This window comes from Anomaloglossus baeobatrachus, chromosome 7, assembly GCF_048569485.1.
Source record: "Anomaloglossus baeobatrachus isolate aAnoBae1 chromosome 7, aAnoBae1.hap1, whole genome shotgun sequence".
NCBI lineage: Eukaryota > Metazoa > Chordata > Amphibia > Anura > Aromobatidae > Anomaloglossus > Anomaloglossus baeobatrachus.
In genome coordinates this window covers 161,726,351-161,753,657 of record NC_134359.1, presented here as the reverse complement: position 1 = coordinate 161,753,657, position 27,307 = coordinate 161,726,351, and the positions used below count along the sequence as shown (strand labels likewise).

The window sequence follows — 27,307 nt, the reverse complement described above, 5'->3', positions numbered from 1 at the left end:
CTAGGTGTTTTTATGTGTTTGTGATTGCCTGGCTTTGTTTCCTATGCGGATCGAGTGGTTCGTCGAACGTTCGCCGAACCGAACTCGTACGAGACCTCCGTTCGACGAACCGAACTCAAGCTGAACCACGGCTGGTTCGCTTATCTCTACTCATCAGCTTTAATGAACAGGTAGAAAGTGCCAAATTCCAGTCCTCCATAAATTGTTCAGAAAAAATATGAGTAGGGGACTTCTTGATTCTCAGACCCCTGGGAATCATATTTTTCTCAACATATTTGTTAAGGGTCATCGAATCCCACCAGGTTTTGAGCCGCTGGGTGGTCAGTTTCTCCAAGTCTTAAAAGGTATACGCTGGTTCACCCAGTGAATTTCTGTCCTGTACACGGCGTGAGGTGGTCTGCTCTGAAAAAACATCCTCCAGCCTTTTCTTCCATTCCTCATTATCAAGAAAATTCAGAGTATCCATATTAGTGGGTGAACAAATATATATATATGATCTCCTGTAACGTTGTGATCTCCAAGTCTTAAAAGGTATACGCTGGTTCACCCAGTGAATTTCTGTCCTGTACACGGCGTGAGGTGGTCTGCTCTGAAAAAACATCCTCCAGCCTTTTCTTCCGTTCCTCATTATCAAGAAAATTCAGAGTATCCATATTAGTGGGTGAACAAATATATATATACAGTTAGGTCCAGAAATATTTGGACAGTGACACGAGTTTTGTTATTTTAGCTGTTTACAAAAACATGTTCAGAAATACAATTATATATATAATATGAGCTGAAAGTGCACATTCCCAGCTGCAATATGAGAGTTTTCACATCCAAATCGGAGAAAGGGTTTAGGAATCATAGCTCTGTAATGCATAGCCTCCTCTTTTTCAAGGGACCAAAAGTAATTGGACAAGGGACTCTAAGGGCTGCAATTAACTCTGAAGGCGTCTCCCTCGTTAACCTGTAATCAATGAAGTAGTTAAAAGGTCTGGGGTTGATTACAGGTGTGTGGTTTTGCATTTGGAAGCTGTTGCTGTGACCAGACAACATGCGGTCTAAGGAACTCTCAATTGAGGTGAAGCAGAACATCCTGAGGCTGAAAAAAAAGAAAAAAACCATCAGAGAGATAGCAGACATGCTTGGAGTTGCAAAATCAACAGTCGGGTACATTCTGAGAAAAAAGGAATTGACTGGTGAGCTTGGGAACTCAAAAAGGCCTGGGCGTCCACGGATGACAACAGTGGTGGATGATCGCCGCATACTTTCTTTGGTGAAGAAGAACCCGTTCACAACATCAACTGAAGTCCAGAACACTCTCAGTGAAGTAGGTGTATCTGTCTCTAAGTCAACAGTAAAGAGAAGACTCCATGAAAGTAAATACAAAGGGTTCACATCTAGATGCAAACCATTCATCAATTCCAAAAATAGACAGGCCAGAGTTAAATTTGCTGAAAAACACCTCATGAAGCCAGCTCCGTTCTGGAAAAGTATTCTATGGACAGATGAGACCAAGATCAACCTGTACCAGAATGATGGGAAGAAAAAAGTTTGGAGAAGAAAGGGAACGGCACAGGATCCAAGACACACCACATCCTCTGTAAAACATGGTGGAGGCAACGTGATGGCATGGGCATGCATGGCTTTCAATGGCACTGGGTCACTTGTGTTTATTGATGACATAACAGCAGACAAGAGTAGCCGGATGAATTCTGAAGTGTACCGGGATATACTTTCAGCCCAGATTCAGCCAAATGCCGCAAAGTTGATTGGACGGCGCTTCATAGTACAGATGGACAATGACCCCAAGCATACAGCCAAAGCTACCCAGGAGTTCATGAGTGCAAAAAAGTGGAACATTCTGCAATGGCCAAGTCAATCACCAGATCTTAACGCAATTGAGCATGCATTTCACTTGCTCAAATCCAGACTTAAGACGGAAAGACCCACAAACAAGCAAGACCTGAAGGCTGCGGCTGTAAAGGCCTGGCAAAGCATTAAGAAGGAGGAAACCCAGCGTTTGGTGATGTCCATGGGTTCCAGACTTAAGGCAGTGATTGCCTCCAAAGGATTCGCAACAAAATATTGAAAATAAAAATGTTTTTTTGGGTTTGGTTTATTTGTCCAATTACTTTTGACCTCCTAAAATGTGGAGTGTTTGTAAAGAAATGTGTACAATTCCTACAATTTCTATCAGATATTTTTATTCAAACCTTCAAATTAAACGTTACAATCTGCACTTGAATTCTGTTGTAGAGGTTTCATTTCAAATCCAATGTGGGGGCATGCAGTGCCCAACTCGCGAAAATTGTGTCACTGTCCAAATATTTCTGGACCTAACTGTATGATCTCCTGTAACGTTGTGATCGATGAAAAAAACTATGATAATAATGATAACATATATCCCAATCAGCCTCCACGAATAAATACTTGATAGAAGAATCACTGTAATAAGTTCAGTTCCGCAATTGAAAAATAGTGGATATCATCAAATTTATATATCTCACCGCAGTCACTCTAAGGGTCGCAGGGAGCACAAGAGAAACAGGGGCTAGTGGGCCAAATGGATAAAGGAAATCTTCAGCTCACCTGCTGCCCGGACTGCTGGACTTTGCAGGTGCCTCGGATCCGCCGGTGAGTCCCAACCGGTTTGTGGAAAGTAGCAAGCAAAGAAACGATCCGGCACTGGTTCTTCGTTAAGATAAAACTTCCATAATCTTTATTAGAAATATTAAAAGCATCATGAAGGCCGAGGTATAAGTCAATACATGGAAACTTTACGCGTTTCGGACTATACCATAAAAACAAAAAGAGTCCTTAATCATAAGTGTTCCATGTATACCACAACATTACTAAAATAGTCTAACCCACTGGATAGGCGGAAGGGAGGGGCAGAATGCCCTGATTGCAGGAAAAAACAGGTGAGTATCGCCGTTCATATGGACAAAAAGAACATCATACTGAGTCAATGTAAACCTAAGTAGATAGTGCATAGTGAACCACAAAACATTCATTCGTATTTAAATAATCCTTTCAATAGAGGAGCTGATCTGAAAATACAACAGGGCTGCAAATACAAGCCCCCATACATTTATAGGAGCAAAAACGAAAAAATTATTGTTGTTAGACCAAACTAAAGCTGAAAATAAAAATAAAATAAGATTATGTGACTTAATTATCCAAGGACCCAACCTTTAGTTGGTAATCAAATTATATTATATGGAGATCAAAAGTTTCATAAAATATAAAAATATGTATAAATATCTCAGCAATATTTGCAAGGAATGTCAAAAGGTAGCTCCTCCAGTGAATCAAGGGGGGGTGGGGGGAAAGTGGGGGGAGGGGAGGGGAAGGAAGGGAAAAGGGGAGACATGTACAAAACGAATAAGTGGGCTACAATATGAACATATCATTCAATGAAAACAAGACCATCAAAAATTATTATATGTATACATGTACATCAGGATGAAACATGTGGGAAACATGAATAGGAAGATACTTATTACAATATGTCCGAATCATGGCACCCGTACATAAGAAGATGAATCATATCAAGGAATCACTAAGAATAAAGGCATCTCATCGAATGTCAGAAGAGCGGATCAAAAGCTGTTTTATATCCATTGATTTAAAAAATAAATCTTAAATCGGAGCGATAGTTAAAGCCACCTGGGTATCTTGTGTCAAGCTTCAAAATCCATTTTGCCTCTGCCAAAACCAGGGCTTGGAACCAGTCCCCCCCAAGAGGGGGTCTGGGAACAGATTCTATACCTGTGATTACTAAAGAAGAAAAATCCGCTGAATGACACTCGATGTAGTGCCTAGTCAGACCAGATAAGGAGCGTTTCTTCACCAATACAACATAACTCAAGGAGGTGCTGTCGTGGGCTGCTGAAGGTATGCGGACATGCTCAGAGATCCTGGTTCTAAGTGCCCTAGAGGTGCAGCCGACATAGCCTTTGCGGCATAGTGTGCATGTTGCCACATAGACCACATGTGCAGAAGCACAATTGATAAATGATTGAATTTCAAAGTTCTCCCCATTATTCCCTGATAGGGATTTGGTATTGTGCATAAACTTACAAAGGCCACACCGGCTGGACCCACATTTGTAAGACCCAGAGACACTGAGCCAGGTTCTGTTAGTTTTTTTAGGGGTAATCATACTGGGTGCCACAAGGTTCCCGATAGTACAAGCTCTCTTGGCTACTATATTGACTCCCGACTGAAGAACTGTATTTAGTACAGAAAAAAATATGTACCGTTCTTGATATGTACAGTATGCCATGATCGGCAAGCAGCGTGCAGCTGTGGTACTCGGGCAGTTGACGGCAGCCGCTAAGCAGGAGGTGGAGATTTGGGCCGATGCCTCGGTAACCGCCATTTTTGATAAACTTGATAAACTACAGATTTCTTTTGAAACTCGCACCGAGGCGGAATTGCGGATGCATTTTTACAACTGTCGGCAGCATCCTCAGGACAGCATTTGGGACTACGCCTTGAGCTTACAGACTGCCCTCTGCACATTGAAGCAGAGGGACCCCATTAACGAGGCTGAGAAATACAATATGCTGGTGGAACAGTTCCTACAAGGACTGGTGTCCGCTGAAGATCGCAAGCAGTTGCAGCTCTAGTCCCTAGAACATTCAGACTTGAACTTTTCGGTCCTATAGGACCAGGCCATTAAAGCGCTACAGACATCTGAAGCTGGTGCCCTCGACCCGCCAGCTTGGCTGGCTGACACCGTGCACGTCTCAGTAGTGGCCCCCTTGTTGGCCCTGCCGGTACCCGCAGCAGTAGCCGGGACTCTGGAGGACTTATCATCGCAAGTTCAGCATCTGAGTGATGACATCGCCAGGATCCTCGCCGCCTTACAGACACCACCGAAGGCCAAGCCAGTAGAGAAGATCCAGCTAATCGATAGTCCGGAAGACGTCCCCTTGAGGCAGTGGAGGAGGAACAACAACAACCGGTATGGACAGCCTGTCTGATACAAGTGTAACAAGACTGGTCATTACTCCCGCCGGTGTCCTTTAAATGAGCAACCCCTGAGGCCAAGGGCCAATCCTCAGAAATAGATCCCCAAGGCCCAGCTGATTGACGTGATCACTATGTTGGAGGTCGCCTCATCATCTCTCTTGCTGTGGACGGTATCCCGACATCCGCCCTCCTGGACACTGGCTTGCAGGTAACCACTATGCCTTATGTACTGTACAAACGTTATTGGTCTGACAGTGAGCTCACCCCACCTGATGCCAGCCTGACTATCATTGCGGCCTATGGCCTCCCCATGACCCAGATAGGGATTAAGGAGGTCACCCTGAAGGTGGGACTTGTGGAGCTGAAGCATCAAGGACTGATTGTGGTACAAAATGATTCCAGTGACCGTAACCCAAAGATGGTCCTAGGGACCAATGTGACTGAGAATTGCATGGGTGAGGTGTTGCATTTGTTGCAGCAACTGTCTGCCACAGCAGGAGTGGGCCGGCAGAGAGCTCTGGAACAAGAGATCCGGGCCCTCCTGCAGCGTCAACAGGTGAACATGTCGGGTGGAGAAATTGGCAGCGTGCGGGTGATAGATGTGGTGCCTCTAATAGTACCTTCGCGGAGTGAGATGATGATTTGGGGCAGCAGTAGGTCGCCGAGGGCAAGATTTCCCGGCAGTAGTGGAGCCTATGCCTTCAGAACACTGGCCCACAGTGATGGCAGCCAGAGGGATGATTGATGTCAAAAAGGGAAGAGTGCCCGTGAGAGTGATGAATTGCGAAGAGGAAGTGGTTAGGCTGCCCCGTTACGCCACCATTGCTAAAATATTCATCGTGGACACCAATGCCATCCAAGCAGCACCCTCCACAATCACTACATCACAGCCAGACAGCGACAACTTACCAGAGCAGTTGGAAGATTGGTGTCAGACGTTACATGTAGGCACCGACTCTACACCTGCGCACCACAAGGGAGGGGTGTACAGGGTAGTGCGAGAGTATGAGCAGGTATTCAGTAAACACCCGTTAGATTTTGGGAGGATCAAGGGGGTCCAACACCACATTCCCACCAGTACACATCCACTCATCAATGAAAGATACAGGCCGATCCCACCTGCGCACTACCAGTGCGCCAAAGACATGTTGAGAAGCATGAAGAAGGCCAGGGTCATTCGTGACAGTTGCAGTCCCTGGGCAGCTCCGTTGGTTCTAGTGAGGAAAAAGGACGGCACCATGAGGATGTGTGTGGATTACCGGAAAATTAACCAGATAACTCACAAGGATGCATACCCCCTGTTACGGTTGCTGCGAGCACTGGAGACTATGTCCAGATTTCTTGCTACTGCACATGTGCGAGCGCTGGAGACTAAGTCCAGATTTCTTGCTACTGCACATGTGCGAGCGCTGGAGACTAAGTCCAGATTTCTTGCTACTGCACATGTGCGAGCGCCGGAGACTAAGTCCAATCTTGGAGCCATTGCACATGTGCGGGTGACATCATCGCTGACACGAGGTCACATGTCTCTGACACCTTCTATGCCGATTGGTCGCTGGTCATGTGCTTGTGACGTCTTGCTCGGTGATAGGCCAGCATGACGTCACTCCTGTCGTTCTGGAAGCGGATTGGCTCTGGTGTCCTCCATCTTGGATGAGGCACAGAGTCTATATAAGACCCTGACACACGCCGCATGGTGCTCAGTCCTCTTGGTTCATGCATATGAGTAGACGCTCTGTGCGCGTTCCTCTAGGCATTCCTCTGTCTATGTTAGGTGAGCGCTACCGGCAGGGTAGCGTTCTTATACCTTACAGCTTCGGCTGCTGTCCGTATCCTTACCTCTTAGGGGAGCGGACATAGGCAGGTGCCTGAGGCACATGGTCTGGCTGGGCCTTGTGATTGTACTCGTAGGTGGACGTTGCCGCTAGGGTAACGTTCCTTATACTGCGTCTGGCAGTTGTTCGTATCCTCGCACACTAGGGGAGCGAACAGAGGTAGGAGCTTTGTGCGGCTTACGCTGCTGTTCGTCTCTTTTGCACCACTAGAAGAGCGGACCTAGGCAGGTGCCATATCTAGTGGTTCGTGTCCTCGCACACTAGTGGAGCGAACGCAGGTAGGAGCTTTGTGCGGCTTACGCTGCTGTTCGTCTCTTTTGCACCACTAGAAGAGCGGACCTAGGTAGGTGCCATTTCGCACACATTGCCTTTGTCTCTGTGATTATTAACAGAGATCATTCCACACACCCTCCAAGTAAGGGAGGAATTGCTTTACTTTCTTATTATATCCTTCTGTGAGTTAACAGAGGTATTGCACTCTGCCATAGTCTGCAGCAAAGTCTTTGCACGGTGGACCCTGACTGTCTGATACTCCTTTCGGTTATTATCAGACAGCCCCCCGTAACATTAGGACTGAGCCAAGGGTCTGGCAGTTATGGCAGAATATCAGCAGTTACACCGTTACATACAAGTACTTGAGTCACGGCTCAAGAGTATAGAGGATAAACCTCAGACCATGGTGACATCTGCACATGATCCTCGACTTGCTCTACCAAACAGATATTCTGGCGATGCCAGATCATGTCGTGGTTTCATTAGTCAGTGTCAGATACACCTAGAGGTTAACTCTTCTCGCTTCTCTACGGAGAGGTCCAGAGTAGGCTTTATCATCTCCTTACTTCAGGACAAAGCCTTAGAATGGGCGACTCCCCTATGGGAGCGCTCTGATGTGGTTACTCTGAGACATCAAGACTTTCTTGATGCTCTTAAGGCGGTATTCATGGGTCCGCAGGTTACCCATGATGCGGCCCTGAGACTGTTAGATCTATCTCAGGGTTCGTTATCCACTTGTTCTTATGCCATTGCTTATAGAACTCTGGTGGCAGAACTAGATTGGCCAGAGAAGGTGTTGATTCCTATCTTCTGGAGAGGGTTGGCTGGCTATGTCAAGGATGCCCTTGCTACTCGTGAAGTCCCTGCTTCTCTGGAGGACTTGATCACAGTAGCAACGAGGATCGATGTACGCCATAAGGAACGTAGACTCGAGGTCTCTTCCTCACGCCCTAAGCATCGGGCTATTCCAGTTGTTGAGGGTCCACTACCATCTTCCTCAGCATCTGAAACATCTCCCACTCCTTTGGAGTTAGGTCATACGTTCTCCAGACTACGCAAGTCTGGTCCTCCTATATGTTACGTATGTCGTCAGGCTGGGCACTATGCCAACAAGTGTCCTAGTCGTCAGGGAAACTCCCTGGCCTAGTAACCATTAGAGGGGGGTTACTAGAGACGTCTTCTGCACCCTCTAAGTGTTGTATCCCAGGTCAGCTCTCGTTATCTGAGAATACATGGCCTATTATGGCTTTTGTGGATTCCGGAGCTGACGGGATTTTTGTGTCCTCAGGATTTGTAAAGGGACACAATATTCCCTCTATCATGTTAGAGGCGCCTATTCCTGTCCGTGTTGTTAATGGAACTATGTTGTCTGACTCCATTACATTGAGGACAGTTCCCTTGCGCCTTTCCCTGTCTCAGGGTCACATAGAGGAGATTTCTTTTCTTGTTTTGCCTGAGGGTATAGACGACGTCCTTCTGGGTCTCCCATGGCTTCGGACTCATGCTCCTCACATTGACTGGGAGTCTGACAGCATTATTAGTTGGGGTTCGAAATGTCAGTCCCGATGTCTTCCCTTACCACCTAAGGTCGTTGCAGTTGCATCAACTGATCTCTCTCCCATACCTACACCCTATTTGGATTTCGCTGACGTGTTCTCCAAACAGGGTGCTGAGGTTCTTCCACCCCATAGGCCGTATGACTGTGCCATAGACCTTATCCCAGGTTCGGTTCCACCTAAAGGCAGGGTTTACCCCCTGTCGATACCTGAGTCGGAGGCCATGTCGACCTATATAAGAGAGAGCTTAGAGAAGGGGTTCATTCGTAAGTCTGTCTCTCCCGCGGGAGCTGGGTTTTTCTTTGTTCGGAAGAAAGAGGGTGATTTGCGTCCCTGCATAGATTACAGGGGTCTCAACGCAATCACAATAAAGAACAAATACCCATTACCTTTAATTTCGGAGCTCTTTGACAGACTGAGAGGAGCTCAAGTTTTTACGAAGTTGGATCTGCGGGGTGCGTATAACTTGGTACGAATTCGAAAGGGTGACGAATGGAAGACCGCTTTTAACACCCGAGACGGTCACTATGAATACCTCGTCATGCCTTTTGGGTTATGTAATGCACCCGCAGTATTTCAGGACTTCGTAAATGATGTGTTCAGGGATTTACTGTTATCCTCAGTAGTGGTGTATCTGGACGACATCCTGATTTTTTCTCCTGATCTGGAGACTCATCGTCAGGATGTCGTTCGTGTCCTTTCCCGTTTAAGGGAGCACTCATTGTTTGCTAAACTCGAGAAATGTGTATTCGAGCAGTCCTCATTGCCTTTTTTGGGTTACATTATCTCACAAGAGGGTCTGGCTATGGATCCTGCGAAGCTCTCTGCTGTCCTGCAATGGTCCGAACCTCATTCCTTGAAGGCGGTGCAACGCTTCTTAGGATTTATAAATTATTACAGGCAGTTCATACCCCATTTTTCTACTTTGGTGGCCCCTTTGGTGGCCTTGACTAAGAAAGGTGCTAATCCCAAAGCCTGGTCTACTGAGACATCTCAGGCTTTTGAGGCAGTAAAAAGACACTTTTCAACTGCTCCCGTTCTTCAAAGACCCGATGAGAGTAAGCCCTTCCTCTTAGAGGTTGATGCCTCTTCAGTGGGTGCTGGTGCGGTCTTGTATCAAAAGAACGGTGCAGGTAGAAAAAGGCCGTGTTTCTTCTTTGCTAAAACCTTTTCACCGGCAGAGAGAAACTATACCATTGGGGATAGGGAACTGCTCGCCTTGAGATTAGCCTTGGAGGAGTGGCGTCACTTGCTGGAAGGAGCGAAACATCCTTTCCAGGTCTATACAGACCATAAGAATCTGACGTACTTACAAACTGCTCAGCGTCTGAATCCTCGCCAAGCCCGCTGGTCCTTGTTTTTCTCCCGCTTTCACTTCTCCATCAACTATTTGTCTGGGAGTAAGAATAACAAGGCAGACGCCCTGTCTCGCTCTATGCTTTCTACCCAGGAAGAGATTGACGAACCTCGTCTTATCCTTCCCTCCAGGGTTTTTCATACGCTCTCTCCTGTGACGTTAGACCAAATCCCACCGGGCAAGACATTTGTTCCGCCTGATCGACAGAATGATATACTGTCATGGGCCCACACCTCAAAGGTGGGTGGGCATTTTGGTATTAGGCGGACACGAGAGTTACTGGAGAGGTGGTATTGGTGGCCACACTTAGCCAGCCACGTCAAGAGATATGTCGGTTCCTGCTACTCGTGTGCTCGCAACCGTCCATTACGGCAGAGACCGGCTGGGCTCTTGCATCCTTTACCAGTGCCAGATAGACCATGGGAGGTGGTAGGCATAGACTTTGTGGGTGATCTTCCATGTTCACAGGGACATAGATTTGTGTGGGTCATTACGGACCATTTCTCCCGGATGGTTCATCTCGTACCGTTATCGAGAATCCCATCTTCCAGGGTACTAGCCAAACTATTCCTCAAGCATGTCTTTAGGCTTCACGGGATGCCAGATCGTATCATTTGTGATAGAGGCCCGCAATTTACTTCCCGTTTCTGGCGAGATCTTTGTAGCCTTCTGCAAATTGAGTTGAATCTCTCTTCGGCATACCATCCGGAGACTAATGGTTTGGTTGAACGTACCAATCAATCTATGATTATATACCTTCGACACTTTGTTGCTGAGAACCACGATAACTGGTCCTCCCTCCTACCCTGGGCAGAATTTGCCCTTAACAATTCGCTGGCTGAGGCCACTGGGCAGACACCGTTCGTACTCAATAATGGGCAACACCCTAGGGTACCGGTACCGTTTCCCGCTGCTGCACCTCCTCCTCTTGTGGCCGACTGGGCAACTAATGCCAGAGAGGTTTGGGATCGGACTCAAGAGTCGATCCAAGCAGCTAAGGACCGTATGAAGACGGTGTCCGATCGGTTTCGTCGCCCGGCTCCTGTCTTTTCTCCAGGGGACTTTGTGTGGCTCTCTGCAAAACACGTGAGACTTAGAGTGAGCTCTGTCAAATTTGCTCCTCGCTTCCTGGGTCCTTATGAGGTTCTTCGACAGGTAAATCCTGTAGTCTATCAATTGAAGTTACCTGTCCATCTTAGGATTCATGACAAATTCCATGTCTCACTGCTAAAGCCGGCTATTTTACCTCACGCTCGTGAAGTGCACTCTCCTGCCTCTGATTCCTCTCGCTCTAGCTATGAGGTACGAGCCATAGTTGGTTCTAAGATGGTTAGAGGGCGCAGGTTCTTCTTGATAGATTGGGAGGGCTATGGCCCGGAACATCGCTCTTGGGAGCCTGAGGAGGCTGTCCATGCTCCCGACTTAGTTGCCGATTATCTGCATCGCCGGGAGGGGGGCCCTTGAGGGGGAGGTACTGTTACGGTTGCTGCGAGCACTGGAGACTATGTCCAGATTTCTTGCTACTGCACATGTGCGAGCGCTGGAGACTAAGTCCAGATTTCTTGCTACTGCACATGTGCGAGCGCTGGAGACTAAGTCCAGATTTCTTGCTACTGCACATGTGCGAGCGCCGGAGACTAAGTCCAATCTTGGAGCCATTGCACATGTGCGGGTGACATCATCGCTGACACGAGGTCACATGTCTCTGACACCTTCTATGCCGATTGGTCGCTGGTCATGTGCTTGTGACGTCTTGCTCGGTGATAGGCCAGCATGACGTCACTCCTGTCGTTCTGGAAGCGGATTGGCTCTGGTGTCCTCCATCTTGGATGAGGCACAGAGTCTATATAAGACCCTGACACACGCCGCATGGTGCTCAGTCCTCTTGGTTCATGCATATGAGTAGACGCTCTGTGCGCGTTCCTCTAGGCATTCCTCTGTCTATGCTAGGTGAGCGCTACCGGCAGGGTAGCGTTCTTATACCTTACAGCTTCGGCTGCTGTCCGTATCCTTACCTCTTAGGGGAGCGGACATAGGCAGGTGCCTGAGGCACATGGTCTGGCTGGGCCTTGTGATTGTACTCGTAGGTGGACGTTGCCGCTAGGGTAACGTTCCTTATACTGCGTCTGGCAGTTGTTCGTATCCTCGCACACTAGGGGAGCGAACAGAGGTAGGAGCTTTGTGCGGCTTACGCTGCTGTTCATCTCTTTTGCACCACTAGAAGAGCGGACCTAGGCAGGTGCCATATCTAGTGGTTCGTGTCCTCGCACACTAGTGGAGCGAACGCAGGTAGGAGCTTTGTGCGGCTTACGCTGCTGTTCGTCTCTTTTGCACCACTAGAAGAGCGGACCTAGGTAGGTGCCATTTCGCACACATTGCCTTTGTCTCTGTGATTATTAACAGAGATCATTCCACACACCCTCCAAGTAAGGGAGGAATTGCTTTACTTTCTTATTATATCCTTCTGTGAGTTAACAGAGGTATTGCACTCTGCCATAGTCTGCAGCAAAGTCTTTGCACGGTGGACCCTGACTGTCTGATACTCCTTTCGGTTATTATCAGACAGCCCCCCGTAACACCCCCTCCCCCGTATTGAAGAGTCGCTGGCTGCATTGAAGACAGCAAATTACTTCTCAACTCTTGATCTTACCAGCGGTTACTGGCAGGTGTCAGTCGCAGAATAAAACCTGGAGAAGACTGCCTTTGCTACCCTGATGGGTCTCTGCGAGTTCAATAGCATGCCCTTCGGGCTGTGCAATGCGCCAGGAAATTTCCAGACGTTGATGGAGTGCTGTTTGGGGCATCAGAATTTTGAAACGGTCCTGTTATACCTGGATGCCTTCATCGTGTATTCCAGGACCTATGAGGCCCATTTGGAACACCTTGCTGAAGTATTCGAAGCTCTCTCCAAATACGGGATGAAGCTGAAGCCCTCCAAGTGCCATCTGTTGAAGCCCAAAGTGCAGTACCTCGGGCATGTGGTGAGTGCCGAAGGTGTGGCGCCGGAACTGGAGAAAATCAGTCATCCAGAGTTGGCCGAAGCCTACCACAGCTAAAGAGGTGAGGCAGTTCGTGGGCCGGGTGGGCTATTACCGGCGCTTCAACAAGGGCTACACCAAAATGGCAGCCCCCATGCAAGACCTCCTAGTGGGGCAAACTAAGAATGGCAGGGCTCCTGGGCCCCCATTTACTTGGAGTGAGAAGCACGAAGAGTCCTTTCAGCAGCTGAAGTCGGCCATAACCGGAAAAGAGATCTTGGCCTACCCCGACTATGGCCTCCCGTTCATCCTGTACACGGACGCCAGCAATATGGGCTTGGGTGCTCTCCTGTCCCAGATGCAAGATGGCAGGGAGAAGGTGATTGCTTATGCAAGCAGGAAGCTCCGGCTGATGGAAAGAAATCCCGAGAATTACAGCTCTTTCAAGTTGGAGTTCTTGGCACTCGTCTATGAGATAACAGAGAGATTTAAGCATTACCAAGCATCTGCGAAGTTCACGGCCTATACAGACAATAACCCTCTGACCCACCTGGACACGGCGAAGCTAGGGGCCCTGGAACAACGCTGGGTGTCCCGGCTAGCGAACTATGACTTCACCATCAAGTACAGAGCCAGTCGCAAGAATACCAATGTGGATGGTTGTCCCGGATGCCGCACCTACCTGATGGGGGGTTGGATGAAGATGAACTGGAAGAGATTGAACTACACGCGTTCCACCAGCCGGAGGATGGGAAAGACGAAAAATTGTACGTTGGCCAGCAGCAGGCAACCTTTGATCCGTTACCTCACTATAGATGTCAGGGGGCCCAAGACCAGGAGCCTGCGGTCCGGTTAGTCAAGATGACGATCTCACAAAATGGTTCCAGGTTACCACCAACACCTCCCAAGGAGGCACAGCGGCTGTGGAATGAAAGAGGCCGCCTATACCTGCAGCAGGGCAAGCTGTACAGAGGGCTGACTAACCCAAAGACGCACGAGGAAATCTGCCAGCTCGTGGAACCGCAAGCGTATGCACCTATGGTTTTTAAGGCTTATCACGACGGGGCTGGACATTTTGGCTGGAAAAAGTTGGAGATGCTACTGAGGGAGCGCTTCTACTGGATTGGGATGAGAGAGTCCATCAAGGCGTGGTGCAGAGAGTGTGGCCCCTGCACGCTAAGAAGACGGGAGGGAACCAGTCAGAAGGCCCCACTATGGCCAATCGTTACCCATCAGCCATTGGAGCTGGTTGCCTTGGACCATGTCAAACTCGCACCCAGCCGAAGTGGTTACATGTATGCCCTTACCATCGTGGACCACTTCTCAAGGTTCATGGTGGTGGTGCCCGTCAAGGACTTAACGGCTCGTACCTCAGCGAGGGCCTTTCAGGCCTACTTCTGCCGGCCGCATGGTTACCCGGAGAAGGTGCTTACAGACTGGGGCCCTGCCTTTGAGGCGGAGATCTTTTAAGAGTTCTGCAGCTTATACGGGTGTAAGAAGATCCGGACCACACCCTATCATGCCCAGACTAATGGAATGTGCGAGAAAATGAACCATCTGGTCCTCAACTTTCTCAAGACCCTGCCCCTCGAGGAGCAGAACCTGTGGCCCGAAAAGCTGCCTGACTTGGTGGATATGTACAACAATATTCCTAGCAGTTCCACTAAGTGCACACCTGCATACTTGATGAGGGCAAGGCCTGGGAGATTGCCGGTAGATCTAGAGTTGGATGTTGAAGTGCCTGACACGATTTCCCCAACTGCCAATTGGGATGCCAAGCGCCAGAAACAGTACCGGCAAATCCAAGAGTACGAAGAAAGGAACCTGCACCAGAGCAGAGAGAAGCAGGAGCAGCGTTTCAACAGGCGAGCCAAGGCTGCCCCCTTCGAACCTGGAGATGTAGTGCTAAAGAGGAAGAGAAGGCTGCACAAGCTGGATGACTAGTGGGAAAAGACCCCTTATGTTGTCCAACCCGCCGGATAGGGGGATCAGAAAACGTATCTCGTCAGTCGTGACCAGGGAAAGACTACGACCACTGTTTCCAGGGACCACCTGAAGAAGTGTCCAGAACCCCTGAAGATGGCAGAGAGGGTTCCCGCTCCCATGCAGGATGTGGAGAAAGCGAAGGGGGGGATCCACACTGTCATGGGGGACTTCCTGGCTGACTGGCCTATGCAGAATGGTGCGGTGATTGTTCCTGTGATAATGTTCCCACAACCCGTGGAAGATATGGAGCCAGAGAGGCCTGTCAACAATACACCACAACCTGCACCCAGGGAAGCCCTTGCACATACACCGCTCCCCCGTAGATCCCTGCCAGCGGTACCTAACACTAGGGTAGAGGAACCCGTAATTCACTCTTCCCCCTTAGTTCCCAGTGAGAGCAGGGAGTTAAGACGGTCCACACGTCCCAACCTGGGACGGCCACCCCTCAGATATAGGGAAACTGACGTTTAGTGAGTGGTGCCCGCTTGCTGTGTACATAGTCTTGTGTGTATGTCGATGAATTCCAATTGACCGAATACTTCACCTGATTGAGTGTTAAGGTAGCGGTTCCCGGCTACCCCAGTTATGCAAGTCCCCGTTGGGATCGTTCACAGTTGAAGTCCCGTTCACAGTTAATGGACCATGGCTTTGGACTAGAAAGCAAACCCAAAAACTTTTGGGCCTTGTAAATAGTCCCAAACCAACATTCTCACCTGCCGCAGTCTCTGGAGAGGCTGATTGGAGAAAGGGCCTGCGGTAGAGTCGGCCGAGGCCCAGTCATCACCAAAACCGGTGACTAGCCTTCGGGTCAGGGGTCCCCTGGACGTGGGGCCCTTGAAAGGACTGCCGGGTAAGGAACTTTTTACCCGGCCCGAACGGGCAACACCCGGACCTAACCTGGACTTGGGCAAGGGGTGCCAACCTGTGTTTTAGTGGTGGCACCAGGGCTAGCTTGTTTTGGGTGAGTGAGGTGAGAAGGACCCGGTCCGTCCCATCCCAGTTTTACATGTGCAACGTTTAAGAAAAGTGCTTCCCGTATGGGAAGAATTAGAGTATACTTCGATGTACATATGTTATTATGCTCATAATTGTGTTTTTACCTTTTTCAAAAGTTCCTGTTCAATAAATGTTGGTTGTCGGACAGCCCGCGGACGGTCTGTATTAAACCAAGGGGGAATGTGACGCCATGGCAAAACCAGGTAGTCACACATAGGCCCACGCATAACACCTTCCCTCACCTAGGTGACATACAGCCGACCTGAAACCCCAGTCACCCCCCCTTAGGGCAAGGCAGGCACACCAGTGGGCGGGACCAGGAGGTTAGGAAACACCCACCTAGGGGTCTAGACAGCCTGGGGCGGGAAAACAAACAGATTAAGTTGTAGTTCAAGTTGAGAGGAGTGTGGACTGGAGCTAGGTGTAGCTCCAGCAGAGGAAGTTCAAGTTGAACGGTGCCAGGGTCGGAGCCCTAGTACCTTGGCTAGGTAGCAGTCGGTGGTCTCCGTCAGCAGGAGACAGGAAGATGGCTCGGCAGATCCGAGGAGGACCGAAGAAGGGTTGGAGCCCACCGGTACCGGCACCGGAGACACTGACCGGAAACCGTGCACAGAGGGGCTACTCGGACCCTGAAGCCAGGACCAAACCAGCGGCCTAGCTAATTAACCGATTGAGGGCAGGATTATAGGTCCTGTCCCAACCAAAGTCCCGAAAGAAGACAACCACCCACAGATAGGGATAGGGCAACCGCCAGGGCCTATAGATCCCACGGGTCAGTGTCTGCAGGCACGGTTCCTTAGGCACACAGCAAGCCAGGAGCAGACTCCTGAGTTCCAAACCAGGCAGCCCACAATACAAAAAAACAGTGCAGAGGAAAGGACAGTGACCACCAGCCCGGGTGGAGGACCAGAGTACAACCGGCCACGGCGGCCGGCCACCAGCACCTCGGTTTACCAAAAGACTCATGTGATTCATTCAATAGTGAGTAACCAACTATCCCCCGGTCCATCTGGGTGTGCAAGACCCTGCCATCACCATACCTTGCACAGAGACACTGGTTAACATCCGGTTGCCATTACATCTCCCCCGGGTATCCCACAACAGCAGCGGTGGTGTCCCACTTCACCACACACCGTGGGTGGCGTCACAGACATTCTACAATCAATCCCATAAAAATACGTTCCCCTTTTATTCGGAGTGACCGCGAGACCCCCGGGTCCGGGGAACCCCTCGAGCCATACCGTAGGCCCCGGATCCGAGCAGCACTGGCTGCTGGCACGGGGGCTGCACAAATACGTATCCACTGCCCAGTGTGAATGAATTGATTGAAGGGCTAGGCCCAGCCTAGTACATTACAACCCTGGACCTCATGAAAGGATATTGACAAATCACCATGTCTAAGGCGGGCTTTACACGCTACGAGATCGCTACAGCGATCTCGTTGGGGTCACGGATTTTGTGACGCACATCTGGCCGTTGTAGCGATCTCGTTGTGTGTGACTCCTAGGAGCGATTTTGGATCGTTGCAAAAACGTCCAAAATCGCTTCTCGTTGACATAGGGGTCCTCTCCCAATTATTGCTTCTGTCAATTGGGCGAAGTTGATTCTCATTCCTGCGGCAGCACACATCGCTACGTGTGACACCGCAGGAACGAAGAACCTCTCGTTACCTGCCACATGCCAGCAATGAGGAAGCAAGGAGGTGTTGTCCTGCTCATCTCCGCCCCTTCGCTTTGATTGGGCGGCCGATTAGTGACGTCGCTGTGACGCCGAGTGAACCGCCCCATTAGAAAGGAGGCAGTTTGCCGGTCACAGCGACGTCACCGAGCAGGTAAGTACGTGTGACGCTGCCATAGCAATAATGTTCGCTACGGCAGTGATCTACACATATCGGCATAACGATAGGGGCGGGTGCTATCACGCTCACCATCGCTAGCATCGGCTAGCCATGTCGTAGCGTGCAAAGCCACCCTAAAGACACCAAGGAGAAAACAGTCTTCTCATCACCAAATGGAGGTTTCAAGTACAAAGGGATGCCGTTTGAGTTACAAGGAGCAATGGACACCTTCCAGAGATCCATGGACAGGATCCTAGCTCCATATAAGAAGTATGTAGTGTCCTGCCTGGATGACATATTGTGATCTTCAGCTATGATTGAGAAAGCCATCTGAGCAATGTCTGAGGCAATACTTGATGATCTAAGGAAGGAGAAGTTTTATGCAACAAAAGAAGTGTGTCACAGGAATGGAGGAAGCAAAACACTTGGGCTATGTCATAGGCAGAGGCGAATTCAGCCCCAAATAAATAAAGCTGCCGCAATCCAGAATTGGCCACGTCTAGTCTAGGAGAAACAAATTAGAGCAACTCTGGGGTTTGTGGGATACTACCATTGGTCTATCGCTAACTTCACCATGATAGCCACACCCCTGACTGACTTCCTTAAGGGTACAAAATCGTCTATGGCGAAATGGTCTCCAAAAGCGGAGACACCTTTTCAAGAACTAAAGGTAGCCTTGAATTAAATAACCTGTGTTGGTGGTACTGCACTTCAATAAGGAATTTGGGGTGTGCACGGACCTGTCAAAAGTCAGGTTAGGGGCCTTTTTGTCCTAGGAAGTGAACGGCGAAGAACAGCCATCGATGTATCTAAGCAAGAAACTGTTTTCTTACAAGAATAATTACTCTATCTGGGCGAATCAATGTTCAGCCATCAAATGATCGTTGGATGGACACTTTAAGATGCAACCAATTAGGCAAGACATTTAGGTCAGTGTGAAACAATCCCCCCTGTGATGGAAGTGCAAAAAGTAAGAGAATAATGGAGAGTAATCATATGGTTACTAGCACTCCAAGACATTAGCTTCCATGTAAAGTATAGGCCAAGGAAAATACATGGCAATGCTGATGCACTGTTGAGGATCCTCTCTATGATGGCTGAAGATGCCAAGCCCCCCGCCTTTCAGCAATAGAGGGGGTATGTAAGATGGCTGATGGACACGTCATGGATAGGAAATATGTATCAAACAGGTTGTTATCCTCTGTGATGGATGCAAGCTCCAGTACGTTTAGTATTGAGAGTGTTAATAGGGTGTAGACAAGGGCTGGGTTACGAGCAGTCACAGAGATGGGGGATGGGGGAACTGGCAGCTTTGATGTTTTGTTTAAAGTCGCCTCTCCTACCTACCTCAAGCACTGCTGAGTGAGCTGTTTCCTTACAGTAGGTTCACATGTCCTGTAATCATCTGCTAGAATGAATTCAGCAGCAGCAATCCGTGGGAAAAAAGCTGTGCAGACACAATTTTCTTGTCCATATTTAAAAAAATAATTTCAGCTGGATCCCTTTTTTAATACTGCAATCTATGGAAATTGGACTTATTAATTAGCCATCTGTTTTTCTTTAATTTGAAAAGGATCCATTTTTTGCTTACTGGATCAGTTTCACATGGAAGATAAAGGATGGCTAAATAACAGATCTGTTTTCCACAGATCCAACTGAAATCAGTTTTTTAAAAATGGACAAAAATATTTGTCTGCACAACTTTTTAACAACGGATTGCTGCTGGAAGCATTCTAATGATTGATTACAGGAGATGTAAACATTGTCTAAGAAGGCAAAGTTCAGTTTTACTGCTCTGTGTTAGGCCTCTTTCACACGTCCCTGAAAAACACGCACGTTTTTCACGGACGTGTCAGAGGTGCGTATTGCCGTCGGTGTGCTGTGTGCATGGCCTACGTGTGTTCTCCGTGTGTTATCCGTGATAACACACGGAGAACGGGAACTTTCTACTCACCTGTCCTTGGCATCGCTGTCCGTGGTGCTGATCTTCGGTCTCCGGTCCTGCTGACTCCCCGCTGCTGCAGCTTCCGGCCGCAGTGAAGTGAATATTCAATTAGCATAATGAGCGGCGGTCGGCAGCAAGTGAAAGCAGCAGCAGAGACAGGAGGGCTGGAGAAGGTGAGTAATGTGTTGGTTTTTTTCTCGCAGACACATGTCTTTTCTCCGGTGCGTGCCACATGGAACACATCCGTGTGGTCCATGTGTGTTACGTGTGACACGTTTGCGTTCATGTGACACCCGTGATGCCGGAGAAAAACGGACATGTCGGTGTGAGAAACACACGGACACACGTAAGTACGGAACGGACACACGTTCTGTTCTAAAATACTTATGTGTGTCCAAAACATTAGGAATACCTAGGTCCACGAGTGTACGTGTCTCCGGTATGTGAGAAAACTGACCATACATGAACCGGAGGCACGGAAGTGTGAAAGAGGCCTTAGGTACATGTCTTTCACAGGTATTACCACTTTTATTAAAAATAAGATCTGGAAGCAGATTTTCATGCAGATTAGTGTCTGGCCCATAGCCTGAAACAGCTCATTTATAGATAAACACATGGATATCTCTGGAATAAGATATCACATGATAGATAGCAATGTATAATTTTATTTAGCTTTCTATGACATACATGCCCATATAGATGGCTTAGGAGGGTTGATCCTACTGACAGATTCCCTTTAAGCATTTTTAATCTTGTTGCCTTTATGTCTTTCATTGTTTTCAGAATGAATATCACATTGCACAATACATTTCCATTGATTTGCTCGATGTAATGCTATACTATTACACTATACTATTATAAAGTATATTGTATAAAACTACAGAAATAGCACCTGGAAATTAGATTACAACAATAGGATGATCCAAAATATATAAGAAAAGTATTAAACAATGTATGTGTATATAAACAATAAAATGTACCTTGTATCAGTCTTGGAGCTTTCAACATAAAACATACATTCTTTCTTTTTAATATGTTTTGCAATCCAGGAGCAGATATTTTCCTGCAATAAGGTTTTATAACAGTATTATAAAATGAACATTAGTTAAGAAATTATATTATATTAGTAAATAAGGCAAATTATACTAGGAAAATGGTCAGGTTGGAGAAATGGTCCAGTTTTAGATTAAGGGGACACAATTTCTATTTGACTTTTATTGTGAATATTATAAAAAATACAGGAGCAGCATATTGATGATAAAATGGGTAATAATCTCGAATTTTACATTCATGACTAATCTGTGTACAACAATGATGGATGATAAAGTAGGTGTTTCATTTTTAAGAAAAAAAAACAAGAAAGCCAGCTAAACTCAAAATGGCATGTATTATAAGATGTGCACTGCACTAAAAATTCCAAACTGTACTATTATACATTTGAGATTTTTGGCAAAAAATTGCAATTTCTTCAGCTATTCCGCCATGTCATGGCAAATCTCTTCGGGGCACTCCTACTCTAAAATATGTTGTATTTAAAATGTGCCATACAGCCTTACATATGAAAAAGTAGAACTGTTTATAGCAGCACTTACCTGGTTCTTTTCAATTCTGTACCCATGACTGAATCATGGCTGTAGGTGGGACGGGACAGGCCCAAGCAAATGCTGCATGAAATAAATAAATAGCCCGTGGATAGGGCTTGATGGCTGAATGTGAACAGCCACCAATTGCCAAAATCAAGACAGGTGGAAAAACGAAGAGACATTTGCTGTGACGTGGCAGGGTAGCTCAAGAAATTGCAAATTTTTTGCCAAAAATCTCAAATTTTAATACTATGTACAGTTTGGAATTTTTAGTGCAGTAGTGCACATTTAGTGCATTTCTTCATTGAATTGGTCAGTGGCTGACCCCCACCTTGCTGTGCACCCCAATTTGGGTTGTATTCCACCTGTCTTGATTTAGGCAATTGGTGGCTGTTCACATTCAGCCATCAAGCCCTGTCCACAGGCTATTTACTTCAAACAGCATTTGTTTGGGCCTGTCGCTCCCACAGCCATGATTCAATCATGGGTACGGGATTGAAAAGCACCAGGTAAGTGCTGCTACAAACAGTTCTACATTTCATATGTGAGGACATAGGGCACATTTTAAATAAAAATATTTAGAGTAGGACTGCCCCAAAGAGATTTGCCGTAACATGGCGGGATAGCTCAAGAAATTAAATTTTTTTGCCAAAAATCTCAAATTTTAATACTATGTACAGTTTGGAAATTTTAGTGCAGTAGTGCACATTTAGTTCTGGTTATCTTGTTGGTTTTTTTTTTCATTTTTAAGATCCCTAACAATCAGCAGATGATAAAAGCAGTATATATACAAATACAAGCAAAAGTGTAACAATGTTTTGAATTTTCGACTTTTAGGTTCCATATCGCACCATCCACTACAACATTGAGCATAAGACTACCATCATTTTATAGACAATCAGCTTGCTTATCTCATACATAACTTTTACTTGTAACTATTTACCATATGACTAGTTATGCAGATCCTTGTCATGTCATTGCATTGTTACTGTTTAGTTCATAAAAATTAAAATTTTGATTATTTTGTTAGTATTTTATGAATCCACCTTTTGATTGCAATACTGCCTGTATCCTTCTGGGTATAATCCCAATCAGATTCAAGCATGTCTATACTGAAGTCTGATCCTAGGTCCATTCTACATTAGAAATGAGTGAACCTTTCAAAGTTCAGCTCCGCTATTCGCACCCTGTGGCTAATTGACATGCATCGCTACAAAGGTCTTTCAACCTACCGGTTAACGGGTTGATATGCGATGTGCCAACACAGTGCAACTCTACTCTGCACATGTTGCAGTGACTATGGCAGCAGCAACGAGCCCTAGTGCACAATGTCATGACGCATAGCCTGGGACACCGCAATATACCATGAGGTATACACTAAGCCAACGCAATGCAGTTGTGGGAAAAATCATGATTGCAAAGTGGGCACAGTCGAATGACCTCTGCACCCTCCTGTACAGTTTAGAAATGGCTATAAAGATATTTAGCAACTGACGATGTCGTCATCAGCATTTTTATTCCGGTCATCTACATGTTGAAGTACACTTTGAATAGTCTGTGGGAGGAGGTGGTGGTCCCAGAGGAAAAAGAGGAAGCAAAGGAGGATGATTAAGGGATACCATCTTCTGTAAGATCCGGACACAGTCGTTGCACAGGCAGGTGTCAATGGAGGGTGGAGTCCATTGATTGAGGCAGGCTCATGGTAACAGACAAACTGGTAGTAAAAGTGGAGTAGCCGAGCAACAAATAGAAGAGAAAGAGGTGATGGGCGCAGAAAACTCAGCAAATGAAGAAGATATTGATCCTGTCTCTGTTGTCCATTGTTGGTGGGAAGGGATGGAGGAGGCAAGGTTGAGTGTTACCTCGCCACAAACACAACATGGACTTGGACCTCATGGAAGCGTTCAACATGTGAGTGCCTTCTTGCCGCACTATCTGCAACATGATGTCTATATTGTTAGGATTAGAATTAGTGCTGTCTATTGGGTTGCCACTCTGTTAAACCCACAGTACAAGAGTAAATTTAGAAAGATTCTTCCACCATGGGAAGAGACAAGTTGATGCTGGAGTATCGAAACAAACCTCTAGACCATCTTAGCAGTAGTTCTCCACAAGACAGCTGTGAGGCACACAGTGTACATTGTTCAAATTGATATTTTTTTTTGGTATGTATATTAGGTCTTTTATGTCTTTATGGGTATGAGTTTATTTCATATATGCATGTGTATGCTTCAAAGGTATGTGTATGGGTATACTCTATGGGTTATTTCCACTTTTGTTTATGTTTGTACTATGGATTCATTGGTGTATGTATGTTTGCTAATGTAAGTAAGTATACCTTGTATAGGTCACTAAATATTTATTATCATACTTTATATATATATATATATATATATATATATATATATATATATATATATATATATATATATATATATATATATATATATATATTATATAAAGCTAAGTGTATGTATGTGTGTATGTCCGCTAAAGGAATCCGCACTGTCGCATTTACAATCACAAACGTTTGCACAGACACCCCATTTGACTCAGGGAACGTCATACACTATGTTTTTAGTGGAAAATGTAACCCCGCGTTTCATAGTTTTTCGCCAAAACAACTGGTTACTTTAAAGTCAAAGGAGCTGGGAGCTACAGGTCATTAATACAACGAAGGACATTCTTATTATAAGAAGCTTATGTGTGAGGTAATCTTATGTTGGTGGAGAGATGTAGAGAGAGAAAGAGACAGACAGACAGGGAAAGAGGCAAACAGGGAAAGACACAGAGACTGACAGATAAAGAGACAGACAGGCAGACAGGGAAAGAGAAAGACAGAGGCAGACAGACAAAGAAAGAGACAGACATCGAAAGAGAGAGACAGACAGACAGGGAAAAAGACAAACAAAAAGGGTCATACAGGGAAAGAGACAGACAGACAGAGAAAGAGGCAGACAGGGAAAGAGACAGATAGGGAAAGAGACAGACAGACAGACAGACAGACAGAGACCAACAAAGAGACAGATAGAGGTGGACAGGGAAAAAGACAGACACAGACAGAGACAAAGAGAGACAGAGACAGACAGAGAGACAGAGACAGACAGACACAGACAAACAGGGAAAGAGATAGACAGGGAAAGAGACAGAAAGCAAGAGACAGACAAAAAGAGACAGACAGACAAAGACAGGGGCAGACAGCAAAAGAGACAGACAGACAGGGAAACAGACAGACAGACGGAGACCGACAAAGAGACAGATAGAGGTGGACAGGGAAAGAGACAGACAGAGACAGACAGAGACAGACAGAGAGACAGAGACAGACAGACACAGACAAACAGGGAAAGAGACACACAGGGAAGAGACAGACAAGGAAAGATACAGAGACAAACAGACAGAGACTGACAAACAGGGAAAGAGACAAAAAGGGAAAGAGACAAGCAAGGAAAGAGACACACAGGGAAAAAGACAGACAGGGAAAAAGAAAGACAGAGACAGACAGACAGAGACAAACAGGGAAAGAGACAGACAGGGAAAGAGACAGACCGGGAAAGAGACAGATAAGGAAATAGACAGACAAGGAAAGACACCTGATGAAGGCGGACTATGCTGCTGAAACATGTTGTGAAGTGATGTTCCTGATCCCTGAATAAAGAAGTAAGTGTAACTGTGCCTGGTTCCCCTGCTTCCACGCTTTGACACCCGATACATACCGCTGCATCTTTTCTTCTCCATTTACAATCTCTCACTGGAGGGCTAGCAGACAGAGCTGACTTAGCGAGGTACTTTCTCTAACTATAAGACCTGCAACCTAAGGACCTGCTGTGGCGTCCCACATCACATGACTGGCCGATTGCAGAACCAGGATTCCTTCAGGTGTGTGGTGGGTGATATACACCAGTAGTGTTCACCGGGGTTGTGCGAGGTTTGCACAACCCGAACAGGTTAGTGGTTCTAACTTTACCCTCCCCCACTGGACCACCAGGTGTCATACTAGGAGCGTGCCTCCGTCTCTTACTTTATCTCCATATACAAGGAAAGAGACAGACAAGAAAAAAGACAGACAGACAGGGAAAGAGACAGACAGAGAAAAAGACATACAGACAAGGAAAGAGACAGACGCAGACAGAGAGACAGAGACAAACAAACAGGGAAATAGACAGAGAGAGAAAGAGAGAGACAGAGAAAGAGACAGACACAGAGAGACAGACAGGGAAAGAGATAGACAGGGAAAGAGGCAAACAGTGTGTTTTTTGCCTCAGGCAGTACTAAATCCTAGAGCACTGCTTTGTAACTATTTGCGAAGGCCACTAGCAACATATTAATGAGGCTGATGTGGACGCCCCAAGCCAGGCTGTGAACCCCTAAATGTTGTGGAAACAGGATCACTGAGTTTAATGTATCAGGCAGCACTAAATATTAGAGTACTGCTTTGTAACTATTTGCACAGGCCACTATCAACATATTAATGTGGCTGATGTGGACGGACGGCACAAGGTGGGCTGTGGACCCTTAAATATTGTGGACAGGACCAGTGGATTTAGAGTATCAGGCAGCGCAAAATGGTAGAGCCCTGCTTTATATTTGCAAAGGCTACTAGCAACATATTAATGTGGCTGATGTGGATAGATGGCAGAAGTTAGGCAGTGAACCTCTAAATATTTTGGAAACATACCCAATGCGTTTAGTGTATCAGGCAGAACAAAATGGTAGACCCCTGCTTTGCATTTGCAAAGGCCACTAGCAACATATTAATGTGGCTGATTGAATGCCACAAGCCAGGCTGTGAAACTCTAAAGATTGTGGAAACAGGATCAGTGCGTTTAGTATATCAGGCATCACTAAATGCTAGAGTACTGCTTTGTGTCTATTTGCAAAGGCTACTAGCATTGTATTAGGCTATGTGCGCACGTTGTGTAATTACATGCAGTTACGCTGCGCTTCGTAGCGCACCGTAACTGCATGCATCCTGCGTCCCCTGCATAATCTATGAAGATTATGCATGAGCCGTGCGCACGTGGCGTCTTAGGGCGCAGCGCTTCGGCTGCTGCCTGAAGCGCGCGTTCTAAGAAGTGACATGTCACTTCTTTCCTGCGCTCTGCATGCAGCTCCTGCTCTGTCTATGGCAGGAGCTGCAGTCAGAGCGCATGGAATCGGCTTTTTTTTTTCACTACAGATATTTTCTGCAGCGATTAGAAGCGCACGTGTGCTCTTCAGATCGCTGCAGAAATTTCTGCAGTGACTGTACGCAACGTGCGCACATGGTTTTAATGTCGCTGATGTGGACGCCACAACCTAGGCTGTGAGCCCCTAAATAATGTGGAAACAGGTCCTGATTCCTACCTAATCCACAATCTCTCCCTCTCTGCTGTGAGATTGTTCAGTGGTTTCAGCTCTTAAAACAGTTATTGTCTTCTGGATGGTAGTATGGAGGTAGTGACATGCTGCTTTAAATTATGTCGCTGCTTGAAAATCTGTCCCTCCGTACGCTACACTGACCTATACACAGCAGGTAGCCCTGAAAAGGGCTTTTTGTATTATTAATAGGCCTACACTCTCCCTAGCAGCTGCTCACTTTATCCCTATACCCATAAAATGCTGGCTCTGTATGCAATGTGCGCAAAATGGTAGCAGAAGAGCTTTTATAGACCCTATGACGCTGCGTGATCAGCCAATGATAGTAATGCCACAACCAAGATGGTTGTGGCATTACTGTGATTGGTTAAGAAACCCAGCATGTTTAGTGTCTGCAAATCAGGTGCCAAAATGGCCGGGCGGGACATACAAATATAGCAAGGGGAATACACAAATACTCGCAATATAACGATTACCCCGAATACCGTACTATTCATGCGAGTAGCGAATAGTAACGATTACACTCGTTCATAACTATTTATGGGTATTCACAGTTGATATTACTATCCTTTTCTTATTCTTATATATGGCACTGTAAATTTTCATATTGTGTGTGTGGTGATGTAAAGTACCCATTG

The 27,307-nt window shown here is 46.7% G+C and overlaps 1 protein-coding gene across 5 annotated transcripts in view; it reads right to left on the bottom strand.

Moving 5' to 3' along the window:
• TRPM2 (transient receptor potential cation channel subfamily M member 2) overlaps positions 1-27,307 on the bottom strand; it is a 2,537,250-nt gene that overhangs the window by 2,245,359 nt on the left and 264,584 nt on the right. For all 5 annotated transcript variants that reach the window (XM_075317785.1, XM_075317788.1, XM_075317787.1 and 2 more), the window contains one exon: positions 20,712-20,794. In XM_075317785.1, the coding sequence (XP_075173900.1) occupies positions 20,712-20,794 (83 nt within the window). The remainder of the gene's footprint in view (positions 1-20,711; positions 20,795-27,307) is intronic.